The 27641-nt window shown below is 44.1% G+C and overlaps 1 protein-coding gene across 5 annotated transcripts in view; it reads right to left on the bottom strand.

Moving 5' to 3' along the window:
- CNTNAP5 (contactin associated protein family member 5) overlaps window positions 1-27641 on the bottom strand; it is an 885931-nt gene that overhangs the window by 347148 nt on the left and 511142 nt on the right. For 4 of the 5 annotated variants that reach the window (XM_033947244.1, XM_033947242.1, XM_033947241.1 and 1 more), the window contains 2 exons: window positions 19655-19858; window positions 6105-6289 (listed from right to left, as the gene is read on the bottom strand). In XM_033947244.1, coding sequence (XP_033803135.1) covers window positions 6105-6289; window positions 19655-19858 — 389 coding nt within the window. Of the gene's footprint in view, window positions 1-6104; window positions 6290-19654; window positions 19859-27641 lie in introns of those variants that run through there. The other variant, XM_033947245.1, reaches the window with a different exon arrangement.

Below are 27641 nucleotides of genomic sequence, written 5' to 3'. Positions count from 1 at the left end.
ATAGTGGGTGGGGGGAACTCGGGTGGGACTAGAATCATCATAGTGTTATGGGTGGTATGGTTCCCCTACCCCACTGACCCAGAGATAGAGAGAAGTCAGTGAGGGAGTGGTATTCATGGGAAGGCTGAAAAGAGATTCCTAGTGGTGTTATTTAAAGTGCTTAAGTAGGCTGCAAAGCACAGGAAAAGAGAAAAGCATAGGCAGGGTAGCCTTGGTTTGCCCTGGTACTTAGCTGAGGGAACCCAGGTTCCAGGGACATTTTCCTGCCACCAAGGGTAAGCTGGGAGGGCAGCAGTGCCATGTGAAAATGATAGATGTTCATTTAAGTTTGAGGCATGCTAATGAACTATTTTTGGCCATTCAAACCCTGACTAGTGTGTCATGTAAATTATGCACCTGTGAAAAGGTCTTTTTCTTGTGAGTGGCATTTAAGCTCATACAGTGAACTATTAGTGACTAGAATAAATCTTTTGTTTGGATTCTGGCTGCAAGACTCAGTTTTTATTCTGACTAGTCACCATTATCCTGTGGCCCGCTCCAAGAAGTGCTAGGTCATGCGCTTATGGCAGACCCAGACCCCTCCACAATACATCGCATACATATTCATTATGGTTATTCACAATGGCAATCAGGGAAAACAGTGGGACAGAACAAGCTTTCCACCAAAGCCAGTTGCATAAAAAAATTAGAAATGTTTTATTTCAGTCCAGAAAAGCATACAGTAATAAAGACCCGACACAGCACTGTGGTTTGGCATGTCAATCCGCCTTCATCAGGGGTTACTGTGAGCTTAGCATCGCTGATAATGACATCAATCCATAAAATAAGGTAAAAGCATCACTCTCGAAGAAAAGGAGCGAACGGGAAAAGGCGAGCCTGTGTGTAAGTATTCAATTTGGTTTTCTATTCTTTTTTGGAATAACCATAGGGGGAAATTCTATAAAAGGCACCTAACGTTAGGCTCCTAATTTATCCTCCCCCCACCCCACCCCCTTTTACAAATAGGAATTCTATGAGTGTCAGAGCTGTTACTGCTGTGGCCGGCACTAAAAAATGCGCTACAGTTTTCATTAAGTTAATTAGGATTTTATATACCGCCTATCAAAGTTTTCTAAGCGGTTTTACAATCAGGTACTCAAGCATTTTCCCTATCTGTCCCGGTGGGCTCACAATCTTTCTAACGTACCTGGGGCTAAGGAGGATTAAGTGACTTGCCCAAGGTCATAAGGAGCAGCGCAGGGATTGAACCCATAACCCCAGGGTGCTGAGGCTGTAGATCCAACCACTGCGCCACACACTCCTCCTTGTAAGGGAGGGCGCTAATTATTAAATTAACTTCAATAATAATTGGAAAAAAATAAAATGTAATTGAAAGACAGGCGCCTTTCTCAGTTGCAATTCTACATAAGATAGATGCCAATCACGTGGTGCCTATCAGCGCCTAACACCACAGTAGGCATGTTTAGGTGCCGCAGTTCTCTAAAGGACTTAGGCACCTCTAATATAGGCCTTTTAAACCCTGGCTTACATTACAGGTACCTAAGTTTTAAGTTAGCCAAACAGAGCTGAATAGGGGGTGGAGCATATTTTATTCTGGGTATGTACTGGTTAGGGTATCTCAGATGATGACCGAGAAACAGCCCAATAAATATCTCTGGTTGAGAAACAAAATCCATAGTATTTCCACAGGTCAGCCAGAAAACAGAATCGAACTGCAGCTCTGTAAAACTGAGCTACCTGGATATACCACTGAAATGTTTTCATGTTTCCCCTATATCTACTGATTTTTGCCAACATTTGCTTATTTCTGATCTGAGGAAGAAGGGATTACCTTTGAAAGCTAACCATAAACTATATTGTTAGTTCAATAAAAAAGGTTTTGGGTTTTTTCCCTATATGCTTTTGTTTTATTTCTACTTGTTACCTTGAAGAGTGGACTAAAAAGGCCACCGTACCTTTACACTCCTGGATATATAGTAGAGGTCTGCACGGGAACGGGGATCGCGGGAATCCTGTGGGAATCCCTCCTAACCCACAGGACTCCCACGGGGACCCCCCTCTATCCAACGGGACTCCCACGGGGATGGAAGGCTTTGGAAGCAGGGTTCGTCCATATAATATAATGGACACGTCAGCCTTAGTAAAAGAGGGGGTTTATAAGTTAATTACTTGAACAGAAAACAAAAAAAGGGTTCCACCAAAGAGATTCCACAAGGAAAACAGCAGCGCAAACACAGAAGAAACTGTGGAATTGATGATCCCGTCGAAAGTAATTGCTGCTTTTTATGGGGACGGGCGGGGATGGAGGTAATTCCTTGTGGGGACGGAGAGGATCCAGGTGGGGACAGAGAGGATCCTGGTGGGGACGGGCGGGGATGGGTGGGATTTCTGTCCCCGCACAACTCTCTAATATATAGGCAAGTGTGAACGGGTAGGAGAGGAGTTAGTAGGTTGCTGGGTGGAGAAATATGGGTGTGGACATGGGTGGGGATAGACAGCTAGGTAGGCAAATAGGTAATAAGTAAGATGACTGAGTGGGTGTTAGAACTTGGGTAGGCGGAGTTTGGTTAATGAATAGATGGGCAGGCCTTGGCGGTTTCTGGTGCCAGGACTGGGGGTCTTAAGCCTGGGATCCTTGGATCAGCCAGTTTTGAATCATTAAAATCTCACATTAGGAATCCCATACCCGGAAATCTCAAGCCTAGGAGTTTTGATGTTTTAACTTCCTATACATTTCCACTGAAGTCAATGGGAAATTAAAGCCTCACCTCTAGAGGTGAAGTACCAGATCTGTGCTATTAAGACAATAGAAGAAAAAAAAAAAATCACATTTGAGTAAATTATAAGTAACTAGTGTTTAAGCCTGTTATATTAACGGGTGCTAGAATAGATGTCTGTCTGTCTTTCTCCTGCCCCCCTGTCTCTTTCTTCCTTTCTTTCTGTCTCTCTCCCTGCCCCGTTTATCTTTTTTCTTTCTGTCTCTCTCCTTCTATCTTTCTTTCTCCCTCCCGCTTTATTTCTTTCTTTCTATCTTTTTTTCTTTCTGTCGCTCTCCCTGCCCAGACCCTCACTGAATAGGCCGTTACATTAACGGGTGCTAGAATATATATGTGTGTCTGTCTTTATTTATTTCTCTCTCTGTCTCCTTAGCCGCTTTCTGTATTTCTGTCTTTCTTTATTTTTGTCTTTCTTTTGGCTGTCCACCACCATCCCTTGCATGCTCCCCCTGTCCATTCTCCCTTCCTTTTATCTCCCCTGTGTCCACCACCACCCCTTCACTGCTCCCCTTATCCAGCAGCAGCCCTTCTCCCTTTGTTTTACCTCCCCCCTGTCCATCAGCACATTTTCCTGTTTCCCCTGTCCAGCAGTAGGCCTCCCTTCCTTCCCCCCCCCCCCACCAAGCAGTCTGCAATAGTTACATTTGTGAACTTCAAAAAAGCTGAGAACATTGTTATCGAGAAATAAATGCTTCAAGTCAAGCAGACCTTGAAAATCCAGCTCTGTTCCATTTCTGCTGGCATCTTTGTGTTGGGGGTGGCTGCTCCCTGTCGCTTTCAGGCATTTCCCGGGGCGCTTTAACCTGCGGTAATGTGCGCGAGTGGCTCCAAAACTGGCTTCTCCACCCGGACCCTGGGCACGCACCTGCTCCCGGAGAGTAGGCCTAGAGGGCGGGAGGGGGGGAGCGGCTGCCGTGGTGATCTTGCCGACTCCGTTGCCGGAGTTATTTTTCAGTTTAAAGGTGGCACGGCGGCTCCTCTAACGATCCCTGCCTGCATTAGAAGTGTTTTCTGAAGCAGGTGCGGCTGGTGACAGGAGCCGTGGCGGCACCTTTAAACTGAAAAAATAACTCTGGCAAGGGAGCCGGCCAACTGGCAGTTCAATTGGGAGCTTCGGTCTGGCCTTGCCGTATTTTTTTTTTTTAGTTGAAAGACGCGGCGGTGGCTCATCTCATGATCCCCAACTGCGTCGGAAGTCCGACGCAGGCGGGGATCGTGAGAGGAGCCACCGCTGCGTCTTTCAACTAAAAAATACAATAAGGCAAGGAGCAGCAGGGAGCAGGCCAGACGGAAAAACGGAACCCTAAGCAGCGCATGCGCACTCCTATCTGCGGGTCGCTACAGCTCACGGAAAACCGGCGCACGCAGAGGAAGTGCGCATGCGCGGCCTAGCGTTTTATTATATTAGATTCCATACAGAGCTCATTACCATGCATTTTGTATGCTAATTGTACTGAGATAAATACAGTGTGTTATTTCCTGGTTAGGGGGGGATTTCTTGTGCATTAAAACCATTGCTCACAGGAAATCTTAGCAACAAAAAGTCAGCCTGAAACCAGAAGTAAACTTCTGCACTAAGATTTGCACCATTAATTGCAGTGGTCTCTATGAAAAGCCAATCAGTGAACAGGCTGAGAAAAGCTTTACTTAAGACCAGCGAACGGACTTCTATGCACATGTGTCCCCAACAGCAATAGTTAAATCAGCTGTTGGCGGGTTTAAGGTATCTTTCATTCAGCTTTACACAACACGCTTTTCACTCTTAAATTTATCATTGTAATACTTATTTTCAAAATGCTAAATAGAAAATCAATACAAATGTGAGCCCGACACTTATCTTATATATCTTAGCCGGTCATGCAGCATTTATCTTGTAACGTCAGGGGTCTGTGTTCACGTGCGAACATTTTCGCCATTTTTTGCTTCTAAGCTTAAGCGAAGTTGCTCACACGTAAACGCAGACCAAGTCTGTAATTGGCGAAACAGGTCCCGTCGGATCATTGGCTGATCCTACAAGATAAAGTCTGAGTGACCGGCTAAGATGTATAAAATAAGTGCCGGGCTCACATTTGTATTGGTTTTCTATTTAGCATTTTGAAAATAAGTATTACAATGATAAATTTAAGAGTGAAAAGCGTGTTGTGTAAAGCTCAATGACAGATACTTTAAACCCACCAAGAGCTGATTTAATTATTGGTATTCATCAGCACAGGCATATGAGAGCTCTTCACCGCTTTGTCAATCGCACATGTCATTAGTGTGGGCAGACTTGATGGGCTACAGCCCTTTTCTGCCGTCATATTCTATGTTTCTATAAGTCTGGGGGTGGGTCATTAGCGTGGGCAGACTTGATGGGCTACAGCCCTTTTCTGCCGTCATATTCTATGTTTCTATAAGTCTGGGGGTGGGTCATTCGCGTGGGCAGACTTGATGGGCTATAGCCCTTTCTGCCGTCATATTCTATATTTCTATAAGTCTGGGGGTGGGTCATTCGCGTGGGCAGACTTGATGGGCTACAGCCCTTTTCTGCCGTCATATTCTATGTTTCTATAAGTCTGGGGGTAGGTCATTCGCGTGGGCAGACTTGATGGGCTATAGCCCTTTTCTGCCGTCATATTCTATGTTTCTATAAGTCTGGGGGTGGGTCATTCGCGTGGGCAGACTTGATGGGCTACAGCCCTTTTCTGCCGTCATATTCTATGTTTCTATAAGTCTGGGGGTGGGTCATTAGCGTGGGCAGACTTGATGGGCTACAGCCCTTTTCTGCCGTCATATTCTATGTTTCTATAAGTCTGGGGGTGGGTCATTCGCGTGGGCAGACTTGATGGGCTAAAGCCCTTTTCTGCCGTCATATTCTATGTTTCTATAAGTCTGGGGGTGGGTCATTAGCGTGGGCAGACTTGATGGGCTACAGCCCTTTTCTGCCGTCATATTCTATGTTTCTATAAGTCTGGGGGTGGGTCATTCGCGTGGGCAGACTTGATGGGCTACAGCCCTTTTCTGCCGTCATATTCTATGTTTCTATAAGTCTGGGGGTGGGTCATTCGCGTGGGCAGACTTGATGGGCTACAGCCCTTTTCTGCCGTCATATTCTATGTTTCTATAAGTCTGGGGATGGGTCATTCGCGTGGGCAGACTTGATGGGCTACAGCCCTTTTCTGCCGTCATATTCTATGTTTCTATGTTTCATGTGTTGGGGTCATTTGTGTGTAGAAGTCCTAGCGGTCTTTGGTTTAGCAACTTTTAAGGACTTTCTCCGTTGATTCAATATTAGTGTTTTACTTAAGACCAGCCTTTTCAACGGATCCTATTTTCCAGCAGACACACCTCATAGTCCAGGTCCAAATGGTCTGCATCGCCTTTGGTTCGGAAGTGCTGAGAGTATTTGTCCACTGTAAAGTTCACTTGCTTGTTGAATCGCTCAATTAAAACTGCGTGCCAGTGCTGATCATCCAGAAGGCTGCCTAGGGTGACCGAGGTATGGCCGTTACTGGAACGCAGCTTAAGGTCGCCTATAGGAGAAGAATATTTAAGAGAGATTACCCAGAGCCCATTCCTTTGGCGTTTGGCACTTTTGCTGCCAAGACAGAGGCTTGCTTCAGTAGTATTCTGAGCGAGGAATGCAAATTCAAAATCTACAGTAATGGACAGATGTATTTAAACTCCAGTTTTCGCCAGTAAGTGATCTAATTAGTCCTGACATTTTGTACATGCTAATGTGCTGGAAGATTTACGAACAGCTTCCATCTGATTAGAAGAATGAAACACAGAAATTATGCAAATCTAATACACAAAGAGTTCAGTAACAAGAAGTGAAACATAGCAATACACACTAGCGGTCTATAATGAAGTCATTGACCTTTGGACATAATGGGCATCTGATCTTATAAACATGGTTGGCGTTTATAAATCGTTTTTTTGTTTTCTTCCAGTTTATTTAGGGCTCCTTTTACAAAGCCACGGTAGAGGTTTCTACCATGGGCCAGCGAGGTAAACAGTCTGACGCTCACAGGAATTCTATGAGCTTCGGAGCATTTACCTCACTGACCCATGATAAAAACTTCTACCTTGGCATTAAGCCGGTGATAATTACTTACTTAGGGGCCTTTTACGAACCCGTATTAGGTGGTAAAGCATGTTGAATCATTTTTTTGTATCTTTTCTTTGAGGTGGTGGGTCAGAGGCAGAGAGTGGTCACGCGTGTGATAAACAGTTCCATCTACATTACCATGCGCTAACTGGTTAGTTCATGAATAATGCAGGAGCCCCTTCCACCTACAAAATTGGTGTCGGTAAATACTCTGCAATAATTAAAAAAAATAAAAATGGCTGCAAGCTAATGGCAACGTCAGTGTTAGTGAGGGGGGTGAGGAAGACTACCCTGGGTGCCATCTCGGCGAGAAGCAGACCACCCTGGGTGCTGCCTTGGTGGGAGGCAGAGCACCCTGGGTACCATCTTGGTGGGAGGTGGATCAGCCTGGATGCTGTCTTGGCGGTAGGCGGACCACCCTGTGCGCCCTCTTGGCAGGAGGTGGACCATCCTGGGTGCTTTCTTGGTGGGAAGCGGACCACCCTAGGTGCTGTCTTGGCAGGAGATGGGCACCCAGGATGCTGTCATGGAGGGAGGCGGACCACTCTGGGTACCATCTTGGTGGGAGGTGGACCACCCTGGGTACCATCTTGGTGGGAGGTGGACCACCCTGGGTGCTGTCTTGGTGGGAGGTGGACCACTCTAGGTGCTGTCTTGGCAGGAGGCGGATTACCCAGGATGCTGTCATAGCAGGAGGCGGACCACTCTGGGTGCTGTCTTGGCAGGAGGCGAACCACCCTGGGGGCCATCTTGGTGTATGCACCAGCACTTTGCCTCCTCTCTGTCCTCCCGTTCCTTCCTGCTGCGCACATGCCTTCCCTTCCCACCCTCGTACCTCTTGCGCTTCACCGTCATGAGCTGCGGCTCCAACCTGCCACTCATGCTGGCCTCGACTCTCCCACTTTGTAGAGATAGCCTAGGCTGGCGTGAGCAGGAAGTTGGAGATGTTGTTAACACCGGGGAAGTTAAAAAGGTACAAGGGAAGTGGAGCATGTGTGGCGGGGTGGGTGGTGGGGGCAGAGAAGGAGAAGGTGGAGAAGAGGGCGGGGGCACCAGTGCCTTCCACCCTCACTATGCCACTGATCAGTGCATAGCCATTAATAGGAAAAAAAAAACCTAGGGGTTTCGCAGCCGTAGTAAAAATGGCTTTAGCACCCAAGAAAGACCTACATAAAGACATGCTAAGGCCTATTTCTAAAGCAGTTTAGCAAAATTTCCCCTTACTTACTCATTTTATAAATATACATGTATACTCCTTCAATATTCACGGGGCTTAAGTGCAGAGCCAGCCTGCAAATATTGAAAATTTGCAATTAACTTTTGTGCCGGCTCTGACTCACCTCCACCTCCCTCCGGCATCCCAGACCTTACCTGGTGGTCTAGCGGTCTTTCGGGGCAGGCGTGATCTTCCTACACGCCTGCCCCGTGCAGATCACTCATCCAAATGGCTGCCGTGAGTTCCTGTAGTCTCTCGAGATTATGATGGGAACTCATGGCAGCCATTTTGGATGAGTGATCTGCCCTGAAAGACCACTAGATCACCAGGTATGGTCTGAGGAGGTCCGGGAGGCGGGAGGGAGGTGGGGGCGATTCCGGTTTTAGGAAATCACAAATAATCAAAATTGTGAGTCCTAAAACCGCTTCAAAGAAGGTTTGGATAGGTTCCTAGAGGACAAAGGGATTGAGGGGTATAGATAGGTGTAGATATGGGTTGTAGGGATAAGAGTAGAGGTAAGTTACAGGAATAGGAGTAGAGATAGGCTATAGAGCTAGTCAGGGACCACTGCTCAGGCAATGAGCCTGATGGGCCGCCGCGCGAGCGGACCGCTGGGCGAGATGGACCTCTGGGCTGCCTCAGCGGAGGCAACTTCTTATGTTCTTATGTTCTTATAACTGTAGTATCTGTAATAACATGAGGACATTCAGTCAATTCATTTACTCCACTAATTCATAACGCTTCACCCTGTTTTTTTTTCTGACTGCAGAGCCGCCACGTGTATGAATTAGTTTCGGATTAGTTTACTGTGGGGCTCATTTTCAAAATCCACCACCCAAAAAAGTCCAAAAAAATGGCAGCGAGGGGCAGATGGATGCTTTTTCTCGCCGAACCCTTCCAATTTGCTATTTCTGAAACCTATTTACGAGACGGATATAGAGTGCTGGCCAAATTATTTTGGATTTTTGGCAAAACCGAGAGATTGCTGTACAGTGAAGTCAGAATAAACTAAACTGCTGTGTTTGGCTGTTGCGTACAGCATGGCAGGTCTGCGCTGGGAACAGGTGTACTGCCTCAGAATGACAGTTAAGATGGACGACCGCTGCATCTTTTCATTGGCTGTCCAGGCCAGCTCAATCACATTACAGCACAAATTGGCAACTACAGAAAACTGTATACTGAAGGATGATTAATACTAAAGTTTGAAACACCTCATCTTTTAGGTGTTCGCAATATTTATTACGCACAAGGTATTTAACAAACCTTTTCTAGTCATTAGTGAGTGTTTGTATTGCATAATATTATTTCTTGAGCGTAGGAATCTAGAAATGGGTAAGAACTGTGGTATCAGTCCAAAGAAGGGTCAGATTTGTGTTCTTTGGGAGGAAACACTCTTAATGTAGCAGGGAATTGCTTGGAAGCTGAACGTTTCACGCCGTTTGTGAGTGTCCAAAAAAGTTGGCAAGAGGTTAAACTTTGTCGCCAAGAAGAATATTTGCCTATGGTCACAAGCCCTTGTCCAGTGTCACAGATGACCGAATAGTGGTCGACAAGTGTCTGCAGAACAGGAAAGCAAGTCTGCAGCACTAGCGGCAGGAGTGGAGACAACATGGAGCGGCAGCAAGTGTGGGACCTGTTCGTTGCCGACTTTTTAGAGCAGGTTTGAAGTCGTGTCAGCCCTCGAGAAAGCTGTTGCTCACAGAAGCCATGAACAATAAAAGATTATCCAATAAGTATTCATCTTGGACTGCAGAAGAATCGGCCAACGTAATTTTATAAAATTAGGGACTGATTCTAGAAATGGGCGTTCCGATTGTAGGCAGCACCCACCCCCCTCCCCTGGATGTGCAAATCATAACCGGAAGTATAGGGAAACACCATTCAATTAGAATCAATAAAATTGGTCAATGGACCCCATATCCGTTTAAACCATTTGTTACCCCCTTGCTCAGAAATCATTTTTTCGTATCTGTAACACAAGCATAACGAATGTCACCAAAAAGTGAAATTTACACGGTCAGAATTTTTCCAATTTTTTTGTAATCATTTGGATAGCTACCGCAGACATTGTACCCAATAACCTTTTTTATGTCTGTCTACTGGAGTTGTAGAAGATAACAACATCCCACATATTACCGCTTCATATGACAGCGGAATCACAGTCTTCAGAATCAGATTAATATGTCCCAAATATGTCACTCTCGTCTTGGTTTGGCTGAGAACTTCTCAGTACCCCCTTGTATTGTTATAAAATTCATAGTAATTTGGCCAACACTGTATATCATGTTCATCTTCAGGTCATCTAAATCTCAAGGAGGCATGTTAGAAGTGTGCTGGGGGCAGAACTGAGGCAGGCTTATGGCCTGGATGTTTTTCTAAAACAAAAAAAGGAGTGTGGAAGGGACATGGTCAATCAAACTTAGGAGCAAACAGTTTATTCAAAATAGATGAATAAAATAATGCATTGTCATAAAGGTATGCAGGTCTAATATAAGAGTCTCTCAATCCTTATGGTAATGGACCTGTGTTTCGGCTGTAAAAGCCTTCCTCAGGGGTATATATAGCTAAGGCCCAGTAGATGGCACCAAGTTACAGAAAATAAAACCAAAAAAAGGAATGCTCTAAAACAGGGGTGCCCAACAGGTTGATCGCGATCTACCAGTAGATCGCGAAGGCAACGCGAGTGCCCATATAAGGGGGGTATGGTGAGATGTGTACCTGGGACATTTGCGCAAGGTTCACTGCAGCACTCTCTAGGGTGCTGAACTGTTCACTAGGTGCGGCCCACCAGGTACTATTTTGAGGCTCTCAGTCTGTTTATCTTAATCACAAAGGTAAAATGAAAGTTTCTTGATCATTTGTCTCTTTAGCTATAAATGACAATATTATTATTAAGACTTGGCCAAAAGGAAAGATTTATAAACTACTAGCTGATGGCCCGGCGTTGCACGGGTATTTAATTATAGCAATAACATTGTAAATGGATTTAAATAAAGATACTTTATAGTGGTGAATGAAATAATTTTGTTACAGCTTTATAAAAAGTAAAATATTCAAAGTATAATGTGAAATATTTGACAAAATGAATACAATTCAACTAACACAAAAATTGATTATAAACAACATTTTTAGTTTCACCTCCAGGAGCAAGAACATATACATTCTTGGGTGAACCCATCCTTCCCACGTGTGCAGGTGGGCCGCGAGACCCCCAGAACATATCACCCCCGGTAGTGAGGGATCTGCATACCAAGTTTCATTCAAATCGGTCCCACAGCTTTTTACATTTTTTCCATTGACATGAATGGGTGAAATCTGATTTTCTGTTTGTAGCTCCGCCCACGTGTGCAGGTGGGCCGCGAGACCCCCAGAACATATCACCCCAGGTAGTGAGGGATCAGCATACCAAGTTTAGCTCAAATCGGTCCCACAGCTTTTTACATTTTTCCCATTGACTTGAATGGGTGAAATCTGAAGTTATGTTTGTAGCTCCGCCCACGTGTGCAGTTGGGCCGCGAGACCCCCAGAACATATCATCTCGGGTAGTGAGGGATCCGCATACCAAGTTTCGTTCAAATCGGGCAAGCCGGTTTTGCGGAGGCAGTTTTTACATTTTTTCCATTGACATGAATGGGTGAAATCTGATTTTCTGTTTGTAGCTCCGCCCAAGTGTGCAGGTTGGCCGCGATACCACCAGAACTTATCACCCCAGGTAGTGAGGGATCTGCATACCAAATTTCGTTCAAATCGGGCAAGCCGTTTTTGCGTGATCGCGGCACATACATACATACATCCGATTTTATATATATAGATAAAGAGTTTTACCTCATGCAAAATTGCCATTTCTTTAATAAACTACAAAAATGTGGGGTAAAATTGTTGATAATCAAAACTCACAACCTATTATTTGTCAATACAAAAGAAGGTGGATTGGAGCAGTGTTTTTCAACCTTTTTATACCTATGGACCGGCAGAAATAAAATAATTATTCTGTGGACCGGCATTGGTCTGTGGACTGGCGGTTGAAGAACACTGGGCTAAGTCGTGGGCCAGACCCCTCCCATCTCTACCCAATCTCCACCCCAAACCCCGCCCCCATAATAGTACTAATTGCATCTTGCACGTCCCGTGCCTCATCTGGAAGCCTTCCCTCTGACGTTGCAACGTCAGAAAGAAGGCTTCCGGTTCAGGCGCAGGACGCCCATAGGAGCCACTGCCCGTGGCTTTGTGCACTGAATCAGTGAGGAAGAGGGAGCTGGCTCAAAGATAACGCCGCATCGATCGCACCGTGGACCGGCGGTTGAAGAACACTGTTTTGGGTCTGATGCACGTGCTGGCCCTGTGGACCGGTGGTTGAAGAACACTGGATTAGAGGATTGGAACAGTGGATAGGATGTGTTCTTTCTGTGGGAGCACTGTTAAAACTTATGATAAGTTTACATTTGGCTCTTCAGTGTTGCAGGCTTTGCATAGAATTGTGAGTTTGTTAAGTATGTGTTTATTGCGTTTAAGTCTAGATATATGTGGGTAGGAGGTTTGAATAGGTATGAAGGTGGTTGGCTGATTACCTTCTCGTACTTCAGATAACTGGATGTTAAATGTGGTTGGAACATGTTTACATACCACTGTTTTCATGACCTGCTGAGGAAGCCAAGGGCGAAACGGGCCCCTTTGGGATCGTGATTGAGCTGAAGTCTCACTGTTATTTGAAGCTAAGTTCCACATTTATAGCATATTTATGATATTTATTGTTTTAACATGATAAAAGATTTCACCAGTGATCACAAAGAAACCCACTGAGTGGACCAGCCTTGGCTGCTCTATAATGAGTTGGGTTATGAGTTTCTGAGGTCTCACCATTGCTAAACTGAAGAATATACACTGAGTAATCCTGTAAAGGCTCCGTTATACCATCTTCTTTTGTATTGACAAATAATAGGTTGAGACTTTTGATTATCAACAATTTTACCCCACAGTTTTGTAGTTTGTCATTTTTTCATTTTTCTGTGTGTGTGTGGGGGGGGGGGGAGGGGGGTTGTCTTTGTTTTGCTCATTCCTTTAATAAGACACTAACTATTTTTTTCTGAGGCCCTCCAAGTACCTACAAATCCAAAATGTGGCCCTGCAAAGGGTTTGAGTTGAAGACCACTGAGCTAGGATGTCTATGTGGCCGGTATGGCTGGTCTACTAAAACTGTTGGCCTCTCCTACATCCCAATGGCTTGTTCTGCACATTTTTATTTAAGAGGTGGGATATATATTTTTTTTTTAAATGGTTCAAAAAGATAGATAATAATAATAATAACAGCTTATATACCGCAGTACCGTGAAGTTCTATGCGGTTTACAAAAGATTAAGCAAAGGTACAAATTGATTGACTTCAAGAGGGGTAGAAGAAACATAGAAACATAGAAATAGACGGCAGATAAAGGCCACGGCCCATCTAGTCTGCCCACCCCAATGACCCTCCCCTACCTTTCTCTGTGAATAGATCCCACGTGTCTATCCCTTTTGGCCTTAAAATCAGGCACGCTGCTGGCCTCAATAACCTGAAGTGGAAGACTATTCCAGCGATCAACCACCCTTTCAGTGAAAAAGAATTTCCTGGTGTCCCCATGCAGTTTCCCGCCCCTGATTTTCCACGGATGCCCCCTTGTTGCCGCAGGACCCTTGAAAAGGAAGATATCTTCTTCCACCTCGATGCGGCCCGTGAGATACTTGAATGTCTCGATCATGTCACCCCTCTCTCTGCGTTCCTCGAGTGAGTACAGCTGCAACTTATCCAGCCGTTCCTCGTACGGGAGATCCTTGAGTCCCGAGACCATCCGGGAATTAATAGGAGAATTAATAGGATAGGAAATTCATTGTTGAGGAAAAAGTGATCAATAGGACAAGTTAATCGCTATTGGGGGGAGAGAGATGAGTGGATCAGTTGTCTAGATGCTTTAGGAACAGGTGTGTTTTTAGACGTTTCCTAAATTCCTCATAAGTAGTGGGCGAAAGCAATTGTTCTAGGTCTTTACCCCACGATGCTGCCTGGTGTGAGAGAAGGTGTTCGTGGTGTTTTTTCAGTTTACAACCTCTCACTGGGGGGGGGGGGGAAATGAAGTTGGAATGTGAGCACAAACATCCATTTTTGAAAAAAAAAAAAAACAAGATAGACCTCTTGCAGTTTTGAAAATGGGCATGTTTGGTACTGGATTTTTATGTATTTGGACACCATATCGAAAATACCCCTCCAGTTATCTCAGGGTGAAACTGCTTCCAATGTATTAAAAATATAAACTCCTCAGCCACAATCAATAAAACCACATAAAAATGCAAAACCTACAGCCTCTTTGTGTAGGTAATACATGTCACAGTTTATATTAGGAATCCTGACATAATGCCAGTCTGTTTCGTAAATCTATCCTGCTTTCTCAAGAGCACAATAAAAAGCTTCCATGCACACCTTAGACTGGTTTATTGGTTAAACAATGGTTAAGTTGAGCTTAAAAAAACAAAACAAAATCTACTCTGTATGCAAGAGCAAGAATAATTAGTCCCTGAAGGTGAGTTGGAAAGCTAGAATAATGGTCAAGAATTTAGAAGTCATGCTTTAATGCATAACAGTTTCAAATCATACATTAACAGACTCATTTGGAGAATATGCACATTGCTAAAAAAAAAATTCACAGACAGCCACAACCAAAGATATTTCTGTTCCCTCCTTATTTATAGCTGGTATAAAGTTGGTACCCACCCGCGTGCTCCACTGGTTCCACCCCTTTATTCCAGACCCCTCCTCCGCAGCACAAATTAAAACCTTTATGCTTCAATTTGAAAAAAAAATATATAAACCTTCACCCAGAATCGATTAACTACATAAAAATGTTAAAGTATAGCTTTTACTTTGTAGACAATACATGATATAGCTTACACTAGGGGCTCCTTTTACGAAGCCGCGTTAGCGGCTTTATCGCACGCAACTTTTAAGCGCGCGCTAAGCCCCGCGCTCGCCGAAAAACGACCGCCTGCTCAAGAGGAGGCAGTAGCGGCTAGCGCGGCCGGCACATTAGCACACGCTATTACGCGCGTTACACCGCAAACGCGGCTTCGTAAAAGGAGCCCTAGGAGTTGTGAGGCTTATTAAATCTATCCTGCTGCTGTGCGAATGTTTTCTTGTTTTGTCATTTTTGGAGTTCCATTTCTCTTGTATTTTTGACATGTAAACCTTTGACCTTTAAAAAAAAAAAAAAAAAAGCGGTACAGTCAAATTCAGTAAACATAAGCATACCTTTTATTTTCTTTATTGATTTATTTAAAATATTTATAGATCCCACAACTATCCACTGTTCTAGGCAGCGTACATTAAAAATATCTATACAAAATTACATACAAGATATTTAAAACACTATCCCCTCTTTTACTAAGGCGTGCGAGCCGATTTAGCGTGCGCTAAATGCTAACGCGTCCAAATAATATAATGGGCATGTGAGCATGCGCTAAATCAGCTCGCACGCCTTAGTAAAAGGAATCCTATATGAGATCTGACAATTAAGATTGCAAACTTGCCTCCGTGCGCTTACATTGGCAGCATTGTACAAACAACTCAGTAAGGATTCATAACTTTGGTATATCAGCGTTTCGCAGCTGCGTTCATGTCGACGTGTGGTGGTGTCTTTGCTGAGTGACGTTCATTATTGTTGTTGTGTGTTTTTGTGTGCCGTCGCAAGAATAAGAACATAGGAATAGCCTTACTGGATCAGACCAATGGTAGCCCAATAGTCCGTTCTCACGGTGGCCTGTCCAGGTCACTAGTCCCTGGCTAAAACCCAAGGAGTAGCAATATTCCATGCTACCAATACAGGGCAAGCAGTGGCTTCCCCCATGTCTTTCTCAATAACAGACCATGGACTTTTCCTCCAGAAACTTGTCCAAACCTTTCTTAAAACCAGCTACGCTATCCGCTCTTACCACATCCTCTGGCAACGTGTTCCAGAGCTTAACTATTCTTTGAGTGAAAAAAATTTCCTCCTATTGGTTTTTAAAGTATTTCCTTGTAACTTCATCTAGCGTCCCCTAGCGAAAAATCGATCCACTTGTACCCGTTCTACTCCATTCAGGATTTTGTAGACTTCAATCCTATCTCCCCTCAGCCGTCTCTTTTCCAAGCTGAAGAGCCCCAACCGTTTTAGTCTTTCCTCATACGAGAGGAGTTCCATCCCCTTTATCATCTTGGTCGCTCTTCTTTGAACCTTTTCTAGCGCCACTATATCTTTCTTGAGATAAGACCAGAATTGAACGCAATACTCCATGGAGCGATACAAGGGCATTATGAACAAACATTAAATTTTTTGTTAAACATGGTAAGCGTGGAAGTGAAATTAGGTAGGTATTAGTCCAAGTATATGGGGATAATGCCAGGAAGAAAATGGCAGTGAACAAATGGATTAAACATTGTTGGTTTTTTTTCTGAGTGGAGAGAAAGCATCACTGATGAAGAAAAATCAGGGTGGCCAGTAACGAGCAGAAGTGACGAAAATATTGCAAAAATTTGTTGAATTGTTCAACATTGTCAGCTGACTGTGAGAAGCATAGCAGACCACGTAAGTATCGATAGAGAAACAGGAAATAATGGCATGAGAAAGATGTTAAGATCAAGCCAGCAACAATTATCTGTGATCCCAACATTAGGATGTATAAAATACAATAATTTCTTAAATAAGATTTTCATCATAGTTGGTCCAAGACCGTGCAATGCCCCTACTAAATCTGTTGCGATCCGAGTCTTGTCTAACAAAATTTCAATCTGGATTGAAATCATTTCTTTTCAAAGATGCATTTTCTGTTTCGATTGATAATTCTCATCTTTTAAGGATGCGACAGGGCAAAAGGCTGGTTGTGGACCTGGAAAGCCCAGGACTTTGGTTCATATGACTTCTACAACTTATCAATGGAGGGGTGGTTTTATTTTCTATTTTATTTTTAAACTTGTATAATATGCTAGTGATTGTACACTGCACAAAAGGCAGCTCATGAGTGGCACAGTAAATTCTCCAAATAGTAAATAGTAATTTATAGTAATAGATTGGACTACTGCAACTCTATCTACTTAAGCCTAACTAAGAAAAACCTCCACAGACTCCAACGGATTCAGAATGCCGCGGCCAAGCTCATCTTCGCTAAAAGTAAATTTGACCATGTCTCCCCGCTCCTGGCCAAGCTCCACTGGCTTCCGATAATCGCCAGGGTCCACTAAAAATGCGCCTGTTTAGCTTTCAAAATCCTACACGGTATCCTCCCTCCCTTTATCCCTCTTTCTCGGAATTCCTCAAACCCTAATACCACCAGATCCTCCCACAAATTAAAACTATCCTTCCCCTCACTAAAAGGCATTTCCCACACAGGAAAGCTAGGGACCTCCCTCCACTTCAAAATCACTGAGCTCTGGAACAACAATACCTCCCCTCTTCGGAACTTGAGCTCCCTCCATCTGAAAACCTGGCTTTTCTCAAAAAATGTAAGTCTCCCTCCAACTTAGGAATCAAGGAAACTCTTATATCTTGGCATCCCAAGTCCTGTAAATTTTCTTCACACTTCTACCTCTAACCCTCTGTTGTAGTTCCTTCCTATTTCTCCTACTGTAAACCGCGTCGAGCTCTACGAACGTGGAGATGATGCGGTATACAAACCTAAGGATTAGATTAGATTAGTAATAAAACTTGAAACTTAACATTTTCTAGAATAATCTAGCAGAAATATACAATATGGTAGATACCTTATGGTTAATGTGACCATTTATTTTTTTAATCAAAACGGGACATCTATTAATTGTCAGTCCCGCCCCCAATCCCGCCCTAGCCCCGCCCCCAATTTATTCCATTCATTTTTCATGTACGCATAATATGTTATTAATTCATAATGGTAACCATAAAATGTAAAAAAACCACAAAGCACACTATACACAGAGAAATGTTAATTATCATTTATATTTGGGTGGTTTTCAAAAATGTCAAGGCAGATGACTTTAAAATATGCAATGTCACCTCAGTAACTATAGAAAAATAGACAAATATAGTGCAAAATATAGACAGCAGATATAAATTTTCAAAACTGACACATTTTGATCACTAAATTGAAAATAAAATCATTTTTCCTACCTTTGCTGTGATTTTATGAGTCTTTGGTTGCGTTTCATTCTGACTGTGCATCCTTTCTTTCATTTCTTTCTTTCTTTCTGCACTCAGGCCCAACAATTGTTCTTTCTATTCCCTCCTTCATTCCTTCCTGTGCATTTCTATTCCCTCTCTCCTTCCTTCCTATGTCCTTATTGCCCCTTCCCATGTCCTTAGTGCCCCCCGTGTCTCCTTCCCATGTCCTTAGTGCCCCCAGTTCCTCCTTCCTATGTCCTTAGTGCCCCCAGTGCCTCCTTTCCATGTCCTTAGTGTCCTCAGTGCCTCCTTCCTATGTCCTTAGTGCCCCCAGTGCCTCCTTTCCATGTCCTTAGTGCCCCCTTTCCATGTCCTTAGTGCCCTCAGTGCCTCCTTCCTATGTCCTTAGTGCCTCTCCCTTGCCAAAGCCAGGCTGTCTGCCTGCCTCCCTCCCTCCAAAGCTTACCCGATTCTTCTGCTCCCCTCCCCCCTGATCCTTCGACAACGCCCACTGCTACTTCCTGCCCTTGCCGCAACCACAGGAAAGACATGTCCAGGCGCTGGCCCAGAAGCCTTCTCCCCGATATCAATTCTGATGTTGGAGAGGAAGTTCCGGGCCAGCCAGGCAGTGATTGGCTGGCCCAGAAATTCCCCTCCGATGCCCATACCAAGTCCATTTCTTAGCGCATCTCAGTAAAAGGTCTTCTAAATAAATAAATATAAAAGACATAAGCCTTACATAAGTATTTTCCATCACCTGTCAATCAGTTAAGGGAACCTGAAACAACCGAGTTTCTGGGGGTGCTGAAAAGTTCTCAGCCCAACTAAGAAGAGAATGACATCGATGTGGTTCAATCAATGATCTGAAACAATGTCAAAACAGAATTCTGTTTCTGCAGTTTGGTACCTAATGAAATAAGAAAACACTCCTTTCAGCTACAGTGGCAAAATAATGCTCGCAATTTAGGAAGTTGGTTGGTTGGGCTGAGAACTTTTCAGCACCCCCTGGTATGTAATAAGAGTGAGCTAAGTACAGGACAATCAAGCCATTGTGACATCACTGATGAGGTTGGCTCTTATTGGTGGAATGAGGCATTATGACATCACAATCTCAGCTCTGGTTACCAGACACTGAAACTCTTCGCATTACCAGGGGGTGCTGAAAAGGTCTCAGCCCAACCAAGAAGAGAAGGACGTGAATATGGTTCAATCAATGACCTGAAACAATGTGAAAAACAGAGAATTTTGTTTCTGCAAATTGGCACTGCATGAAATAAGATAACCTTCTTTTCAGCTACAGTGGCGAAATAACGCTCAGAATTTAGGAAGCTTGTTGGTTGGGCTGATAACTTTTCAGCACCCCCTCGTAGAAAGAAGGAAAGTTGATAAAGAAGAAGCTATAAATTTTGAAAACCGTAGCTGAGAAACAAAACATTTACCTAGGTTAATATGCAGTGATAATTTCCCTTTTTGAAGTTCCAATGTAATATAGTCTCCTCGCTGTCCTTCGCCATGAAATAGCACGCCGTCACTCTGCATGCTCTTGAACTTCAGAGAGATCACATCTTTAAAGGTGCTCATCAACTTCTGATTGAACCTGTACAAAAGGGAACTTCGCCCATCAAAGTCAGCTACGTCAGACTCTAGAAGGAGGGAAAACAGAAATGAAAAACCATTTGTAAATGTTAATAAAGGCTACTTAGTCATGTAGGAACTAACAAACAAAGCTTTGAAAAGAAAGCAAAAGCAAATTTGGACTCCTATAAGATCTTTAAGATCAGAAGAGAAATCTCTCCTCCTAATCCCGTCACTAAGACTCATTTACTCCAGGAGGATCTTTTCTGTCACAGCCCCTCAAATCTGGAATTCTCTCCCAGCAAATATAAGGGATGAAAAATCACTTGGCAAATTTAAAAACCGATTAAAAAGTTGGCTTTTTAAGGAAGCTTTTAATTAAGCTATATGCATTATAAATTCCCCCTAGACTTTCTTTTGTTTAGAAAGAGTTATAAGTAAAATCGAGCAGGTAATCTTTTACCCTTCCTTTTGTTTCAAATTCCTACCCTGTTATATTTACTTTATAATTGTATTTAATCCATTTTATTTTTTCCTCGTGTTTGGTTGGTATATAGTTCTGTCAATCATTGTCTTAGTAAAATGTTATTCGTTTTTATGTCACCCTAATTTGCAACATTTTTTTGTAAATCGCACTGAAGCAAGATTTTGCGATCAAATCAAAATGTTATTAAACTTGAAACTTAAACTTGAAACTAATACTTAGCCCAAGTGTCATTTGTCCAGTCTATTAGATTACCGTATTTTCACATAGATAACGCGCACCCGTGTAAAACGCGTACACGGGTATAGCGCGCAAAAATCACATATTTATGTACATAAATTTTTATATACCGCGCACACCCGTATACCGCGCATGCTGCCCGACTCTCTTTTCGCCCGCCCCGACTCTCCTTTGGAGACCCCGACTCTGTTTTCGCCCGCCCCGACTCTCCTTTCCTCCTTGAAGTCCTGTCCCTACCCTGAAAGCCTGATGCACCCCCCCCCCCGACGTCCGATTCACCCACCCGCAGGACCGCTCGCACCCCCACCCCGAAGGACCGTTCGCACGCACCCGCACCCCCACCCTGAAGGACCGCTCGCACCCCCACCCCGAATGAGCGCTCGCACTCCCACCCCGAAGGACCGCTCGCACCCCCACCCGAAGAACCGCTCGCACCCCCACAGCCTCACCCCCCTCCCCCATGGAGAAGCTGTCTTCCTTGTTTCCGGATGCCAGCGAGCCCAGCTGTTTTCTCTGCCGGCGGTCCCGCCCCTTCTCTGAGCCCTGCTGCGCTGCTTTTTCTTCCGGCGGTCCCACCCTTTCTCTGACATCAGAGAAAGGGCGGGACCGCCTGAAGAGGAAGCAGCGCAGCACAGGGCTCTGAGAAGGGGCAGGACCACCGGCAGAGGAAGCAGCTGGGCTGGCATCCGGAAACAAGGTAGACAGCTTCTCCATGGGGGAGGGGGGGAGGCTGTGGGGGTGCGAGCCGTCCTTCGGGTGGGGGTGCGAGCAGTCCTTCGGGGTGGGAGTGCGAGCGCTCCTTCCGGGTGATGAATCGGGCGTCGGGGGGGGGGAAACTATGTAAAAAAAATTTTGTACAACGCGCTCACGCGTATAACGCGCAAGGGTATGCGCGGTTTGTAAAAACCACGTATAAAGCGCGCGTTATATGCGAGAAAATACAGTAGATGATAAGTTTCTGTATTGACTCCTGTGTCATGAACTATATCAGTGGCAGCTTGTGAAGACCTTCTAGGCGGCCCTTCTAGGCTTATCCGCAGTCCCCCCTCCCCCCAAGCAAGATCCGGTGCTTGCTCACCATTCTTGTTCCCAGCAGCACTGTTCTTACTCTTCAGGCCGCCGGCAGCATGAGTGATGTAAACGCACTACCTTCAGCTGCCCGGAAGCTTTCTCTCTGTTATTGCTTCCTGCCCCTGCATAGGCGGGAAGCAGTAGCAGAGAAAAAGCTTCCGGGCTGCCGAAGGCAGTGTGTTTACTTCACTTATCCTGCCAGTGGCCCAAAGAGTAAGAGCAGCACTGTTGGGAACGAGAAGAGTAAGCAAGCACTGGATTCCACGGGGGGGGGGGGGGAATCACATAGGAAGGGTAACAGAGAGATGCTGAATCACAGAGATGGGGAAGAAAGGGAAATAAATATGTTAGACCTCCACAGGAAGAAAGGGAAGGGGAAGATAGAGATGCCAGACCATGGGAGGGTGATGGAAGGAGAGAGAGGTGCCAGACAAGGGGATACAAAGGAAGGAGGGGAAAGAAATATAGGGAGGGTAGTAGAGAGATGCTGGACTGTAGGGATAGGGAGGAAAGGGAAGGAAAGATACCAGACCTCCAGAGGAAGAAAGGGAAGGGGGTAGAATAGAAATTCCAGACCACGGAAGGGAGGAGGGAAAGAGAGAGAGAGAGAGAGAGAGAAACCAGACCAGAGGATAAAAGGGAAGGTGGGAAAAGAGATACCAGACCACAGAAGGGGGGAAAGAGAGAGATACCAGACGAAGGGAAGGAAAGGAAAACAGAAGGGAGAGATTCTAGATTAAGGTAGGGGAAGGAGGAAGAGGGAAGGGAAACATAGATAGATGTGAGACCACAAAGGAGGAAGGAGGGAAGTGAAGGAGGGGAGAGAGATGCCAGATTATGAGAAGGAGAGGAGAAAGATCCCAGACCATAGGAGGAGGAAAGGGGGAAAGACAAATGTCAGACCATGGGAGAGAGAAAGAGAGGGAGGGTATGGTACACAGGGATGGACAGGAATGGGAGATAGAGGGAGGAGATAGTGCACAGGAATAAGACGAGTAGAGAAGGGAAGAGAGATGGAAGAAATGTTTATGGATGGATGGGATTAGGGGAGAAGAAAGAGGGTGGGGATGGAACACATGGATGGAAGAGAAGAGCATAGAGAGGGAGGAGATGGTGCAAAGTGGTAGGGAAGGGAAGAGAGATGGAAGAATGCTGTTTATGGATGGATGGGATTAGGCAAGAAGAAAGAGGGAGGAGATAGCACACAGGGATGAAGGAGAAGGGATAAATGGGAAGGGAAGACATGGAAAAGTAGATAGATCTGAAAAGGCAGCAAAGAAAATTGAATATTAAAATTTAATGCCAACAATGGATACAGGGCAGAAAGTGACAGAGAGAAAAACAGCAAATGGATAAGAAGGCACTTGAAACAGAGTTAAAAGCACAGACAGAAGGAAGTGCAACCAGAGACTGGAAACAGATGATTAGAAAAATAAAATCACCTAACAACTTTCCTGCTCTGATATAAATCCAACTATTTCCACCTGGAAATCAACTCTCATCTTCTGACTCTCTACAGGGACACTTCTGAAAAATGTCCCCTGTTAAAGTATAGGCTACCTTCTAGGGCAGTGGTTCTCAACCCTGCCCTGGGGGACTCCCAGCCAGTTGGGTTTTCAAGATATCCCTAATGAATATGCATACGACAAATTTGCATGCCTGTCTCCTCCATTATAAGCAAATCTCTCTCATGCATATTCATTAGGGATATCCTGAAAACCCAACTGGCTGGGGGGTCCCCTAGGAGAGGGTTGAGAACCACTGTTCTAGGGGATCTCTCAAAATAGTCCCGACAGGCACAGTGTGAACTCAGCCTAGGCCCTCCCACCCCTAGGCTCACATTGCATATATAGATCCAGTCACCCTCAACTACCTCCACCTGCTACCCAGCCAATCCCAACCTACACAGAATAAAAGTAACAAAATAAAAAAATATAATTCAGCAACCCAAATGCTGTACCTTAAACGTATAATAATCTTACCCATCATGTGCTTTCCTATCCCTGTCATCAATCAGGGCAGATATTTGGCCCAAAAAACTCCCCTCAGAAAAAAAAACCATCCTAACACAGTCCCCACAACCTAAGAGAAATCCCCATCTTTCTCCCACACCCCCACAACTAAAAACAAATCTATCACCCTCATAAATGCCAGTTCAGTAAGTAACAAAATCATACTAAATGACCTCACAGATAAAAATGGGGACATAGTCCTGATTACTAAAACCTGGCCTAAAGACAATGACAGTTACACCAGGTGTGATATGTCCCTTAGGCTATCAAGCTTTAGCTGGCTCTTGGCCATGACCAATTGATTACAGAGAATGTACATTGGCTTCAGGGTAAAATCACGTTATTCGCCGATGACGCCAAACTATGCAACATAGTAAGTGAGAACACTTTACCAGACAGTATGACGCAGGACCTACTTCTATTGGAACATTGGTCCTCGACTTGGCAGCTAAACTTCAATGCTAGAAAATGTAAGGTCATGCACCTCGGCAGCAGGAATCCATGCAAAACTTACACACTAAATGGTGAAACCTTAGTTAGGACCAAGGCGGAACGTGATTTGGGGGTGATCATTAGCGAAGACATGAAGACTGCCAATCAAGTGGAGAAGGCTTCATCAAAGGCAAGACAAATGATGGGATGCATCCGAAGAAGTTTTATCAGCCGGAAGCCCGAAGTTATAATGCCATTGTACAGATCCATGGTGAGGCCTCATCTGGAGTATTGTGTACAATTCTGGAGGCCACATTACCAAAAGGATGTGCTGAGAGTTGAGTCGGTTCAAAGAATGGCCACCAAAATGGTCTCGGGACTCAAAGACCTCCCGTATGAAGAAAGGCTGAATAAATTGCAGCTATATTCACTTGAAGAACGTAGAGAGAGAGGAGACATGATAGAGACGTTTAAATATATCACCGGCCGTATTGAGGTGGAGGATGATATCTTCTTTTTTAAAGGCCCCTCTGCCACAAGAGGCCATTCGCTGAAAATCAGGGGTGGGAAATTTCATGGCGACACCAGGAAGTTCTTCTTCACCGAAAGGGTGGTCGATCGTTGGAATGAACTTCCACCTCAGGTGATTCAGGCCAGCAGCGTGAAGGATTTTAAAAGGAAATGGGATACACATGTGGGATCTCTAGGGGGGTAAATTCAAGGGGATAGGGTTGTTGGAGTGGGCAGACTTGATGGGCTGTGGCCCTTTTCTGCCGTCATCTTCTATGTTTCTATGTTTCTATGTAGATCCCAATGTGTCACATTAGGATAAAAAATTGTATTGAAAAAACATGCATTGTTAAGGATAACTATGGCAAATTGTAACCTGTAAACTCTATATTTGTTGGTATTAGACCCTACATTTGTTGGTATTAGAGCCTGCCAGGACAGATAGGGAAAATGCTTGAGTACCTGAATGTACACCACTTAGCTTATAAGTGGTATATAAATACTAAAAATAAATACCATATTTTTGGACCATAAGACGCACCCACCTGTAGAGGAGGAAAAACCAAGAAAAAAAAATTGGGGGGGGGGGAGGGTAGAAAAAGTGCTTATATTGGGCTACGAAGTATATTATTTTACTTGTACTCTAGGCTGGAAGCTCTACCCCTCCATACACCCCACACCCTCCTGCTGTAATAGAGGTCCCTTTTTTTTTGGTGCTTTCATTTCTTCTGTTGCACAGTTTAGCCATCATACACTTTTATAAAGAGACTTCCTTGATCTCGCTCACTTCTAACAGTGTCGCAGAAGACACATGGGAAAGAAGCCACTGTTGCGTTCATCTTCCGTTCCAAAGTCCCTAATCAGCGATGAGATAGTGGGACATGCTTTGGCACCCCTGCCAGGCAGTCCAATTTCAGAGTTACTTACACAGCAGACCGATTGTTCAGACATCACTTCACGAAGCCTGAAGACAGAGTGGGAGCCGGAGCCAAAATTGCCAGATGGTCCAGGATTTCATTTTCTAAACGGCATAATGGGCAGAAGCCACACGCAGACACTGCTGTGCCATGATGTATTAGAGCCTTGCTGCGAACATTAGACAGCGAGGTCCAAACATAAATTTATTTTCCGCCAAAAGGCTGTCATCGGAACAGACGCCTCCATTAGTTACCAAAAGCGTAGCAACTAGGCCCAATGGAGAAAAAAATAAATAAAGGCCAAAAAAAGTCAAGAAAGTGAAGGTTTCCAAATGCTGAAAACTAGAGGAAAGCGACCAAAAATACAGCAGTGGTTTTAACCCATAATTATGTTATAGATTGGTGTAATATTTTGCATAGCAGGTGGGCTCAAATGGTCAGTCACTATGAAAGAATTTATTAATCCATGTGTTCATCAGAGCTGCAAGCCAGCATTTTAACAGGGCTGGCCCAATTACTAGGCAAAATTTTAATCACCCCAAAATTTTAATTTTGCATTATTTCCCATAGCATTTATGGGAATTTCGGGGGAGGGGGGTGTTTCATTAACTAATCTAATCTAAAACTTGGATATATATACAGGAGCATCACCTACAAGGAGTTTGACTCGGTTAACAAAATAGCTGTAACAAAGGAATCATGAAACGTGAAAAGTAAAATAAAAACTCAGATTAAAAAGAATAACCAATCTAAAAAAAAAAAAACCTCCAAAAACCCAATAATACATGAAGATTATTTTGACAGCCTTGCCTGGAGGTCCAAATATGGTTGGAATAATAATGTTTTCATAGATATGTGAAATAATTGAAACAAGTATATTGTTCTAATGGGGAAAGGAATATTATTCCAAATTTCAGTTAATCTGAATGAAATGGACTGAATCAATTTTCTGACAGATTTTACACCCTAAAAGGAAGGAAAACAGAGTTTATACCTGTGTAAGTTTCTTGAGTCGGACAGTCGATTAACATTCAGTCAATGGGACCAAAGAGAGAATATGTCGTAAAGAAGTTTGAACACTACACACACATTTAAACCGTATTCTATAATAAACCGGTAGCCAATGGAGCTGAATCGATAGTGATCAATACCTGATCAAACTTTCTCTTCTACAAATGCAATGGCATGCAGTAGGATATGGCAGAACGGGAAGTCCTTGAAAAAGTCGCTTTTGTTTGGTGAAACATGTTGGACACACTCCCCCTGGCCGACGGACAATATGCTTTAAAGATAAGTTTATCTTCATTAAAAAAAATCTTTAAACATAGGTGGTGAACCTACTTGAGGTTTAAGTTAAACATGAAAGTTAGAAATAGAAATGCTAATGACGAGGTGGGTGTGAAAATCCCATTGCAATGAAATTGACTTGGGCTTTGAGTGGTACCACTGAAGCCTGAATAGCTTAAAAGTATGAAAAAAATAAAAACAACTTTTATTATATTCCAAGAAATTATAGTTGCATTGTGATAATCTTGGAATAGAAAATTGAAGTGCATATTATATTTTAGATTCATCCTTTTTCATGGCATGAAGCAGGGGTGACTTTTGTCACCCCTGTTGTTCAACTTGGCTCTGGACCATTGACAACTGCCGGAGTCTGTCATAGGGGAAAAAGACAAAGTTGGACAAGTTCCTGCTAAACTGGAACGTACGCAGGTGAGGCTGGACTCATTTAGAGTAGAGAATGACACGGTGACAAAATTCATCCTGCGGATAACCGCGGGAAACCATCTTCATGTCATTCTTTAAGGAGAGAGGGAAGAATCAGAGTATAATTGGGCACAACCACTGACCCGCAAGCTTTGCTTTGAAGAATGCTGGTGTAGAAGGATTGAGGCTGAAACAGACACTACAGAATGACAGTCTCTGGTATCCAGAGCAGATATTGTGATGTCATAATGCCTCATTCCACCAGTGCCTAAGAGCCAATCACATCAGTGATGTCACAATGGCTTCATTATCCTTGGCTCACATAAGAATCAGAGTATGAATGGCCACAACCACTGACCCTCAAGCTTTGCTTTGAAGAATGCTGGTGTAGAAGGACTGAGGTTGAAACAGACACTACAGAATGACAGTCTCTGGTATCCAGAGCAGATATTGTGATGTCATAATGCCTCATTCC

Source organism: Geotrypetes seraphini, chromosome 5 (genome assembly GCF_902459505.1).
Source record: "Geotrypetes seraphini chromosome 5, aGeoSer1.1, whole genome shotgun sequence".
Classification (NCBI taxonomy): domain Eukaryota; kingdom Metazoa; phylum Chordata; class Amphibia; order Gymnophiona; family Dermophiidae; genus Geotrypetes; species Geotrypetes seraphini.
Note: the sequence above shows the minus strand (reverse complement) of the source record. Positions and strands in the feature narration are given on the sequence as shown.